The sequence below is a fragment of the Condylura cristata genome, unplaced genomic scaffold (genome assembly GCF_000260355.1).
Source record: "Condylura cristata isolate star-nosed mole 26May11 unplaced genomic scaffold, ConCri1.0 scaffold00008, whole genome shotgun sequence".
Lineage (NCBI taxonomy): Eukaryota > Metazoa > Chordata > Mammalia > Eulipotyphla > Talpidae > Condylura > Condylura cristata.
Window position 1 is genome coordinate 5,955,949 of NW_004567109.1, and position 10,593 is coordinate 5,966,541.

Consider the following 10,593-nt stretch of genomic DNA (forward strand, 5'->3'; position numbering starts at 1 on the left):
AGACAACTGCACAGGAAATTTCTATACCAAATCTTGGTCCCCAAAAGAGAAAGGTAAAATCCCCCATGAGAATTTGCAATCAAATTCTGACCACAAATGAACTATAAACCCAAGTTACATTGTAATTATCATCATAAAAGATACGCTTCAGAAAGATTAACAAGCGATGCCAGAATTAAAGCAATAAACACAAGTAATGAAGAACAACTAAAGCAGTAAAGAATGAGTAAAACTAAACAAGTAATGAACTTATAAAATATTCAAATTAGTAATGATCAAAATGATCAATATATCAAAGGATCAAAGTATACAAAATACTGATGATGCTTTGTGAAATTTTAAAAAGAGCTAAAATGCATACCTACTGATAAAAGTTGAAGAGAGACTGACAGAAATTAAAGTATGCTAAGGTTCTTATCTATTTGCAGGAATTGACAATAAATAAAGTCAAATTAGAATAGATAGATATTGATAAGTTTTGTAAAATGAGATATACCACGTTCATCGGTCAGAAGACACACTATAAGAGTATCAATTCAATACAAGCACAGCCTCTCCGGTCTAGCTTGCTGCTCTTCTCAGCCGTATATTTCAATAAATATTAAAAAAAAAAAGAAGAATCAATTCAATCCAAATTGAAGTGTAATAAATCTAAAGCAACTCTGTTTTTTTTTTTTTTTTCAGATTTATGTATGCAGATTTATGGTGCAGGCCAGAGGTGCGGAAGGAGGGGATGACTTACCAGAGACAGAGTGGGGGGCAGAACAGGCTGACTGACTGAAATATGTTGCTGAGGGAAGCAGTGAGCAAGATAGGAGAGGTCTGCTGCACCATGTGGGTCAGCTCCTTGGCCAGCAGTAAGACTCATGCTATAGTGGCTGCCAAAATCTTCATGCCGCTGAGACTTAACCCCTTGAGCCACCAGGGATACCCAAATCCAAAGCAGTTCTAACAAAAAGCCCCAACAATTTTTATGGAATTTGACAAGCACTATCTAAAGTGAACAGGGAAAAGCAAAGACCTTATCAGATAACAATTGGTAAATAAAAATTTAAAAACTAAATCAGTGTGGTTTTGACAAAGATAGTGAGTAAAATTTTTTTTAAAAAAGTGCCTAGAGGGCCTCCCTGATGGCACAGGGCTTAGAGACACAGCACTATCGAGCTATCACTAGTCACTGCAACATGAGTTCAATCCCCAGCCAGGGAACTGACCCACATGGGTGCACTAGACCTTTCCTGTGTCATCACTGTTCCCCTTGTCAGTGGATTTCAGTAGATCTGCCTGTTCCGCTCCCCACTGTCTCTGGGAAAGCCTCTCGCTGCCCCCCCCACACACCTCTAGCCTGTTACCCTACTCCCCCATTCTTATGTGCATAAACAGATAAATCTTAAAAAAAAAAAAAAAAAGAGCCTGGAGAAATATCCATACATTTGTGGACATTTGCTGTATGAGAAATAGTCACTGATGACAACAGAGATCCACAGAAAGAGAAAAACAAAATAACAAAATGAAATCAGCTTTTTTATATCATATCAGGTACAAATAATTACAAATAGACTAAAATCCTTATATAAAAGGCAAAAGCATAAAATGTTTGGGTGATAATATGTAGGTAAATAGCTTCATAAACTTGAAGGAGGAATTTCTTTTATTTTTTAAAAAAGATTTATTTATGCATACAGATCTGGGGCACGGGCCAGAGGCAAAGGGGTGGTGAGAGGATTCATCAGAGAGAATGGGGAGCAGAACAGGCCAACTGACAAAGCGCACTGCTGAGGGGAGCAGCGGGCAAGACTGGAGAGGTCTGCCGCGCCATGTGGGTCACCTTTGGGGCCAGGGATCAAGCTCACACTGAAACAGCTGGCTTGCAGTGCTGCGTCCTAACCTGTTGTGCCACCAGCGAGGGCCCATGGAGGAATTTCTTAAAAAGAAACAAAAAAGGGCCTCCCTGGTCGCCGAGGCTCAGAGCTACCACGGGAAAGGCCTGAGTTCGATCTGGAAGGGAGCTGACCAGAAGGCGCAGCAGACCTCTCCTATCTCTAGTCTCCCCGCTGCTCCCCTCACCAGTGTATTTCAGTAGAGCCATCCATTCTGCTCCCCACTCTGTCTCTGGTGAATCCTCGCGAACCACCCCCCTCCCCCCAAAGGCCCCAGTGATTCCACACACAGACACAAAAGCTGAAATCTGAATGATCAACAAGTATATGCAAATCTGCTCAGCCACTAACAACAGAAGTATGCAAATTAAAACCACTGGAGACAAGCCCTTGTTGGGAGGTTGTAAAACAAACAGAATTGTGGCTTGAAGGACAAACTGGGAAAAACACTGGAAACAGTCTGAGAGTTGGGCCACACTGAAGATGCACCCACTGGCCCCCACGGGGACACACCCCAGAGGCCGGCACCTGTGTCCCACCAGTGCTCACAGCAGCAAAACACGGAAGCGAAGCGAATGTCCATGCATACAAGGAAGGCGCGCCAATTCTCATACAGTGAGCATTACTCACCAGTGACAACAAAATACAACTATCTGCAATAAGGACTTAACACAGGAACGCAAGTTAACCAAAAAATTTAAGTCATGGAAAATATAGTATGATTATATTAAGTTCACAACATGCAAAATCAGACAATACTCTGCTTACCAGTACAAATGTATGTGGGAAAACATAAAGAGGCAAGACAGGGTGGTGCAGGGGTTAAAGTCTCGGTGCTGTCAAGCCAGCCCCGGGGCACCAGTCCTGGGCACCAGTGCTGGCCAGTGCCGCAGGCCTCTCCTGTCTCCTCACTGCTCCCCTTCTCCCCACTCTTTCTTGGTGAATCTTCTCACCGCCCCTCCACCTCTGACCAACACCCCAGTTGTCGTAGGTATAAAGAAAGAAAGAAAGAAAGAAAAGCAAATCTTTAAAAAGAAGAAGAAAGGCAAGACAACAGCAAAATTCGGGATTACTTGGGGCCGAGGGTGGGACCTGGGGAGGATCAGAGAGCCACTCCTCAGGGAATGGTAACATTCTCTTCCTGCCTAGGTGCCCCTGGAGTCTTTGTATCCTTAATCCTCTACCTTACACATTCTTTTGTATCCACTCAATATTGGGGGGAAAAAATTACAAAATTAAAGTGTTCTGACTTTCAACAATGTTTCAAAGCAGTGGCTTCAACAACCTATTCAGCCACTGTGAACCCGAGAGTGGCCCAACACAGACCCGCCTTCCTGGAACGGGAAGTTCTGAGCTCTGGGGCAACTGCTTCCCCCTGGACACAGCCTTTCCTTTCGCTGAGGACAAGAGAGCGGCAATCAGTCAGCAGTTCTGGCGGGAAGAGGCGCAGAGGAGGCGAGCACAGAGCCTCCCGCCAGACCTTTTAGGCGGGAAACTAAGACCGATTTCTGGTTTTGATGCCACAATAAACTTCCCCAGCCTGCTTCCTGGCCCCATCTTCACTCTCCGCTGGAACTGCCACGTCTGGGCCCCACAAGCTGCTGTTCAGACGTGAGCGAACAACACTCAGTTCGAACCATGGCCTCTGCTTCCTTTGAAGCTACTGGCTTCCCAGCCATCTGCCTCTCCAATTCCTGACAAGCATGTTTGGGTTTCTGCAGGTACCTGTGCTGGGGTCACCCTTGTTTGGTCCTCATGCTGGTAAGCAACTGATCCCAAGGGGCCCAGGAGAGTGCCAGGCGGCTGGCCGACACTCGCAGCACAAACATTCGCAGGAAATGCTGCGACCCCTGAGCACTGATGCTTACGCTCCAACCTCTAGCAAACTCAATCAACCTTTTCAAAAATGTGACCAGCCGGAGAAGCCTGTGCTTCTCGTGTCTGGGCGGCTCTCGATGTCCCAGGCTGCTGCCGGCCGTCACCCAGCGTGGGCTGCCTGCACCCTGTCTGCACAGCTCCACCACCCTCGCGGGCACCACACCCCCGGGAAAGCAGGATGGTGAGTGGGCGCCTGCCCCTCTGGCTGGTGCCGCTGACGCCAAAGCTGCCCACAGAGGCTGCCCTTTGGACGGACACACGTACGCACAGAGCAGCTCTGGAAGGACACGCAGACACTCGTCAGTCATCTGAGAGGAGAAGCGGGCCAGGCAGGCGTGGGAGGGTGACTGACTTTCCACAGTACATTCTTCACAACCTTCTGATTTTTGTGCCTCCTACACAGCCTCCTACACTAAGTCCTGTTTTCTTCCTCATCTCTGCACTTCCTTCGTGACTCGCTCAGGAGTCCTCTTCCCCTAACATAAAACAACACGAGAGTCACCGAGCAGGAGTCACCAACAAGGAGCAGGGGCCCTTTCCCATGCATGACCTCATTAATAATCCCACCCAATGAGCTGTGTGGGAGTATTCACTATCCCCACTTTACAGCAGAGGAACCTGAGGCTCAGAGAGGCCAAGCCCTTAGCCCAGGCACCGGGCAGTGAGTGGGTCCAGCAGTGTCTGCATCCTTCTAACCAGTCCCCTAAACTGCCGGGGTTCATAACTGGGTTGCCCTAGGAGACACTTGGCAGTAATGGGAGGTAGTTTTGGTTATAACAGCTGGTGTTAGGTGGGTACTCCTGGCATCTTTATAACAGTTGCAGTTAGGTGGGTATTCCTGGCATCTGTGGGTAGAGGCCAGAGATGCTACTAAAAATCCTAAAGTGCACAGAACAGCCCTCTCCCACCAAACCCTACTCTAGGCTCCCTGGTCGCAGAGGGGTTTAAGTCTCAGTGCTATCAAGCTATTGCCAGCCACTCAGCATGAGTTCAACCCCCCACCAGGCCTCTCCTGACTCCCCACTGCTTTCCCTCAGCAGTGTATTTCAGTCAGTCTGCCTGTTCTGCTCCCCGCTCTGTTTCTGGTGAATCCTCTCAACCCCCACACCTCTGGCCTGTGTAACCCAGTTCTGTATGCATAAATAAGGAAGAAAAGAAAAACCCTGCTCTACTGGAAAAATACAGAAAGAGAAACTATTGTGACCCAAACGCTCACTTAAAAGGCTACTGTTCAGCGTATCTACATGCCACGAGACCGCCAGGTACCAAATCAAACACCAGGTTCTCTCTAATCAAAAGCATGCCAGTCCCCGGAACTCTCTCCAGCTCCAACTGCCAGTTCCTCTTCAGCCAACCAAGGCTGATCATCCACCTCCCAATGTTTACTGAGCACCAGCTGGTGCCAGGAAACCAGCTACCCACTGGGACACTGGGAGGAACAGAGCCTGTCCCTGCATGTGAGCTGCTGGTGGTGACGGGAACACAGACGCTGAAACCTATGGTGAGGATGCACTGGGAGAGCAGGGCAGGGTGTGAAGAAATCACGAAGCAGAGGCTCCCACTTCAGCTGGGGCACAGGCTGGGGAGCACTCAGAAACCACTTCCCAGAAGCATTTGAGTTTGAAGAAATTGAACAGAAGGAAACTACACAGTCCTTGCCGGGCCTTTCAGGGTCATGTCTCTGAGAGCCTACAGGAGGGACTCTTGAGGAAGACCCTGACCTGTGTACAAGCTGGATCATCCCTCCGGCTGTGAGGAAGGACCTGGCAGCCTGTGTGTTCACGCTGCAGCCCCTGTGAATTCTATGCACAAAATTCTCAAGACAATTCTGTGAGACAGATATTCTCACCCCTGTTTCACAGATGAGGAAACTGAGGCACAGTAATGAAGTAACTGGCCCTCAGGACATGAAGTCACTAAACTGGGAAGCAGGGGTTCACATCTGACTCCAGAGTCCTCGCTGCCCCTCTCTGAGGGGCACTTTACAGTTCCTGACCCCAAACAATGCTCCTGTCACCCAGCTCCTGTGCGCCACGCTCTCTGGAACAGATGTCCATGGTTCCAACAACGTATTGTTATTAACCACACAGCTAAGAGCTCCGTGCTCCCAAGACCCAATCTCACTCATCTCCAAATCCCTAGCACCTCGCGCAGTGTCTGACACAGGCTGAGCACAGAAAATGCTGAATGCAAAGACAAACTTGGCCTCCTTGGGTTTAAGCAGCGCAAGATCTCCCCAAAGCCAGAGCAGCCTGGCTCAGGAGCACACCCAGCCCTTTTTCACCAGTGCAGTGCATTTTCCATCAGCCGGCCCAAGTCCCAAATTCAGCAATCCAGTCACATGAAGACAGAGCAAGTTCTCTCAGGCAGCTTTCCCTTTACTGCTGGAACAACCATGATTCATTCTTTGATTGTACATCAGATGTTTATGTTTGGGGACCATGCCCAACAATTATGTACCTTTAAATATTAAAAACTTAAAAGCAATGAGCGTGTGCTCTCCATTCTAAAGTTCCCTTTCTGCCCAGTGGAATGCATACACGATGGCGGGAGCACCAGCAGCCAGCCTGCACCATGAGATGGAAGCTTGTGTCTGAGTCACATTATCAGTGGAACTCCATTCTTGGATGACGGCATGAGCAGAGCAAGCTGCCCTGCCTGCTCAGGAAGGCCTATTCCAGACTACTGCAAGGTGAAAATAAACTTCTATTGATTCAGCCTCTGTATTCTGTGGCAGTGTTTTGCAAGACAATTAAAACAAGTTCTGAGCATTGCCCCAGGGTTAACCTCCTTTGGTCTTTGTTGCCAAAATACTAATAATATCAACAATTTCTGAACCAAACTCACAAAGATTTGGTCATAACTATACAAGCTTAAAGGAAAAACAACCTTTACGGGTGACTTGAATCACACTGAACCCAGACAGAAAGGACAATCAACCTCTGGGTTTGTTTCATCCTTGAGTATTAACTGACATACCTCAGATTTCCAAGCAGCCCAGGCTACTCTTTTCTGACAGTTTGTCTGTGTAAACTCCAGCTTGGTTCTCTTCCTCCAGCTCATTACCTGAGTCAAAGACAGTCAAGTGGAAATCTGATAAGAAACTGCAGAAAAGAACTCATTCCCAAGAGCTGCCCTTTGTGCTCATCAAACAGGCAAATGCAGAGCACTGAGCAAAGTCTGGCATACAGAAGGTGCTAAGCAGATCACTGCTGACCTGCTGCAGGCCAGACTCTGTGCTGGACACCAGGGACACAGAGAAATGAAACCAGGAACTGCCATTTTCCAAAAGATGTCGACACTGTCAGTGAGGGAAAGCCCTGAGGCTATGCCCAGCATTCTGGTAGCACTAGCCCTCCCCTGCATACTCGTCTCATTCATCCCCTCCTACAACTTTAGTGACCTTTGACAGAGCTTCAGTTACCTCACCACAGAGCAGCGCCATGACAAAGTTTGACGGCACCTACTTTCAGCACACCCAAAAGTAAGCTTAGCTTCCCACCTGTTTCCTCGCAAACAGAAGCACGGACCCCCTAACGCTCACAGCTAAGTAATTACCACGTTTGGTCAACCTCCAAAACATTTCTTCCCACCCCTCTACCTCTAGCCTAATTCGAGGCCACCTTCGCTTCTCACCTGGATTATTCTAGCAGCCTCCTAACTGGCCTCCAGGCGCAGTTCCTATAATACATTCTTCACATGGCCAGAGTGACCCTTCTCATCAGCCAATCTGATTCTTACATAGCTTCTCATTAACCTAAAATGTAAAGTCCTCAACTAGGTTTACAAGTTCCCCAAGGACTAGACTATAGCTTGTTGTAGTCTTCTACCTAATCTCTGCCTGTAGGCAGAGAACTTAATTCATTATTACATAGGCCGCTGAAATTTCTCAGCAATTCCATCTTCAAATGCAAATCCTCTCCCTGTCTCCTGCCTCTACTCTCCCAAACACCCTTTAAGTCTCACCTTCCCCAGCTCCTGGGGAGCAAAGGTGTCTGTGAATTAACCCAGAAGACTGAGAGGGCTCCCAAGGCAAGGAGGCCTTTGCTTCCACCCTGCAGTGTCCGAGTTGCCTGTTCACCTGCAAGTCCCCTGCAGGAGTCTCTGAGAGCTGAGGTGGGTGCTGATGAAGAAGCTACAAGGAACACATACACTTTTACTTTGCTCCGGAGAGGGCCTTCTCACACTTCACACTATTATCTCCTTTAATCCTGATCACACTCTTAGGAAACTGATTCTATGAACATCTCTGCTTTAAGGATGAAGGCATAGAGGTAGAGCAAGAGAAAACAGCCTGTATCTCAGCTAACAGTTGGCCCGCACAGAGTGCTACAACCCCCAGCTGCCCGGTTCCGCAGCTCACGTTTTAAACACTGTGCCAGGACGGGGCCGTCGGGATCGCTTGTTCTAGCCTCGGAGCCTACCGGGCGCTGACCACCGTCAGGGGGCCGAACTAACAAACGAATGAATGAACGAATGAGTGAATGAATGAAATCATCTTATACACGGACGGGTCGGGTTCCCACTCTGCCAGCACTTCGCAGGCCCTGACAGGACGGCGTCCTCCCGCTCCCGCCGGCCGGCGGACAGGCGCTGCCCCGGCACCCCGCCACCTCGCGGCCGCAGAACGCCCACCCGCCGCGGCGCGCGGGGTCAGGGGGCGGTGACAGCCGGGCGGCGGGGGCGGAGATGCTACCAGCTGGGGTGTCACCAACCCGGGAGGTGACTCGCGCTCCCTCGCCGGGACGGCCACTTCGCCCGCACACTCCCCGCCCGCTCGTGCGGTGGTGCCCCCCCTCAGTTCGGGTTGCCCAGCACCCTCCTGCCCCGCGGGATCCCCTCAGTCCGGGTTTCCTTCCCATTCCACTTGCTTCCCCTCCCCCACACAACCGTCCCCGGCTTGCCACCCCGCCCTATCCTCCGCCACCTCCGCCCAGCTCCCGGGACTTCCCCAGCGCCGGGTGCTCGCTGACACTTACCTGCCATGTCCTGGACCCCACCGCCGAGGGAGGTGCATCACGGCCGCGAGAAGGCCGGGGACGGCACTTCAGAGCAGACAAAGGGCGCCGCCATGTTAGAGTCGGGCGGAACCGACCTCGCCGGCTTCCAGGCTGCAACTTTCGGCGCATGCGCAGCGCTTGCGCTCCTGCGCGACCGCGGACAGGCGCATGCGCCTAGCTATCCAGCCTGTCCACATTACAGTACTTCGGCAACTAGGGTTGCCCTCATTGTAACTCTTGCTTGGTTTTTGAATTCCAAGTATAACAGTAGCAGCTTCCGCGCATTCAGCGTTTAATGTGTGCGAAGCAGTGTGTGAGGCGACTTACGAGCATTATCTCACATCCTTTCACTAATAATAGAGTATTATTCTCCCCCCTCCTTTTTTTCCCCTGTAACTTGTAAAATTACAGTGCAATCCATATGCAAGAGCCCTCCAGGCCCAAAGAGCGTGTGGCCATTTCTACCCTGCTTGCACACTATTCTCCTTCTGAAGAAGGGAAAAAGGAGGCTCAAAAAATGTAAATTAACTGTACGTGTAGTGAGCAGGTAGGAACCGCAAGTCCCCGACTCTATTTTTCTACCTTCTGAACCAAGCGTGACCCCCTTGCCTACTTGTGGCAGATCCAGGATTTGTCTGGGAGTGAATGAGGTGCCTGGAAAGCAAGTGTAGGCGTGAACTGTTCCTTCGTGGCCTTTGGGACTTTTCAGCACCTCCAGGTCACTGACTTCTGTCCACTTCCTCACAGTTCAAGGGCTTCCTACTTTCTTTACCTATAGTCTTGTTTTCTAAGAGTCATACTCTTAATAACAGACTTGCCACTATCTTAAGTTCTTTTGCTGTCTTGTCTTTTTGCCACATAAGCTTGGTAAGAGTTCCAACCCTTGGTGGCTGGGGGTATCTTGACGGCCTAGCTTTAACCCCTGAGCAACCAGGGAGGAAACGTGGTACTAAGTTTTAAGTTAACATATTCACAAGGGACCATTATTCTGCTATTACATATATCTGACCCCCCAAAGGGTTGGATAGACAGTTCTCAGCAGGCTTCTTTCTCTTCAAAGAGGGGTGGGAACCAGAGGCTAATCCAGGCGGTGCACCTGGGGAGGCCTATTGTCATTCCCAAAGTAATGCAGATTGTTTTCCTGGAGAGCAGTGAAAGCCTTGAGTTTGGAAGAAACTACAATTCTAGCCCAAATCCCTTGCCCTTTCAATTCCCCAATCAAAGAACACTCATCACTCATCTGTCCTGAGTCTCAGTCCTTTTCCTAACTGAATAGCACTCGCTCCTTGCTCTCCCTTTTATGATCTAGAAGAATAGAGTTGGGGGGATCTTACCCAGTTCCAGGTTTATCAGTAAACAGGTTTTCTTTATCTGAAAATCTGAACTTTGAGAATAAGAATGAGGCCACCCTCCCCATTTTTTTGGCCACCCCTTTTTTGTCTCTTAAGTCTCCCCGTCTCCACTCTTGATACCTCAGTTCCAAAATGCAGGGGGCGCAACGGGCTAAGTCTCCCTGTGGAGCTATCTGCAGCAGTGTATTTCAGTGAATCTGTTACAGGGCATGGAGAGAGGGGCACCCCTGAATTCCCAAACCTGCCTGCTCTAAGTGGGTTCTGCCATCCGCCGCATCAAGACAAAACATACAAAACTTTAATGAAAAGGGACTTTAATACAGTGAGTATACAATAGGGAACCCAAAGAATATAACTTCTAAATCAAACACCTGAAGTGACCCATCCCCTCGTGGGCAAAAGTCACAAAAGGGATTGGCCCAAAGCAAGGCCTGAAAGCCGCCACAAGACTAAAGCACCTTCTGGCCCGGACCCACGGAAAAG

At 49.3% G+C, this 10,593-nt stretch overlaps 1 protein-coding gene across 3 annotated transcripts in view; it reads right to left on the bottom strand.

The window, feature by feature from the left end:
- The window catches only part of ZBTB17 (zinc finger and BTB domain containing 17), a 25,733-nt gene extending 16,890 nt beyond the window's left edge, over nucleotides 1–8,843 (bottom strand). Inside the window, exons 1-2 of one of the 3 annotated variants that reach the window (XM_004678531.2) lie at nucleotides 8,738–8,843; nucleotides 6,738–6,824 (exon numbers count right to left, since the gene is read on the bottom strand). Coding sequence is in view for 1 of the 3 variants with exons in the window: in XM_012722276.1 (XP_012577730.1) it covers nucleotides 8,738–8,744 (7 nt within the window). In the remaining 2 variants the exon portion in view is untranslated. Of the gene's footprint in view, nucleotides 1–6,737; nucleotides 6,825–8,121; nucleotides 8,154–8,737 lie in introns of those variants that run through there. The other 2 variants (XM_012722277.1, XM_012722276.1) reach the window with 2 other exon arrangements.
- Between the last annotated feature and the right edge of the window lie 1,750 nt (nucleotides 8,844–10,593).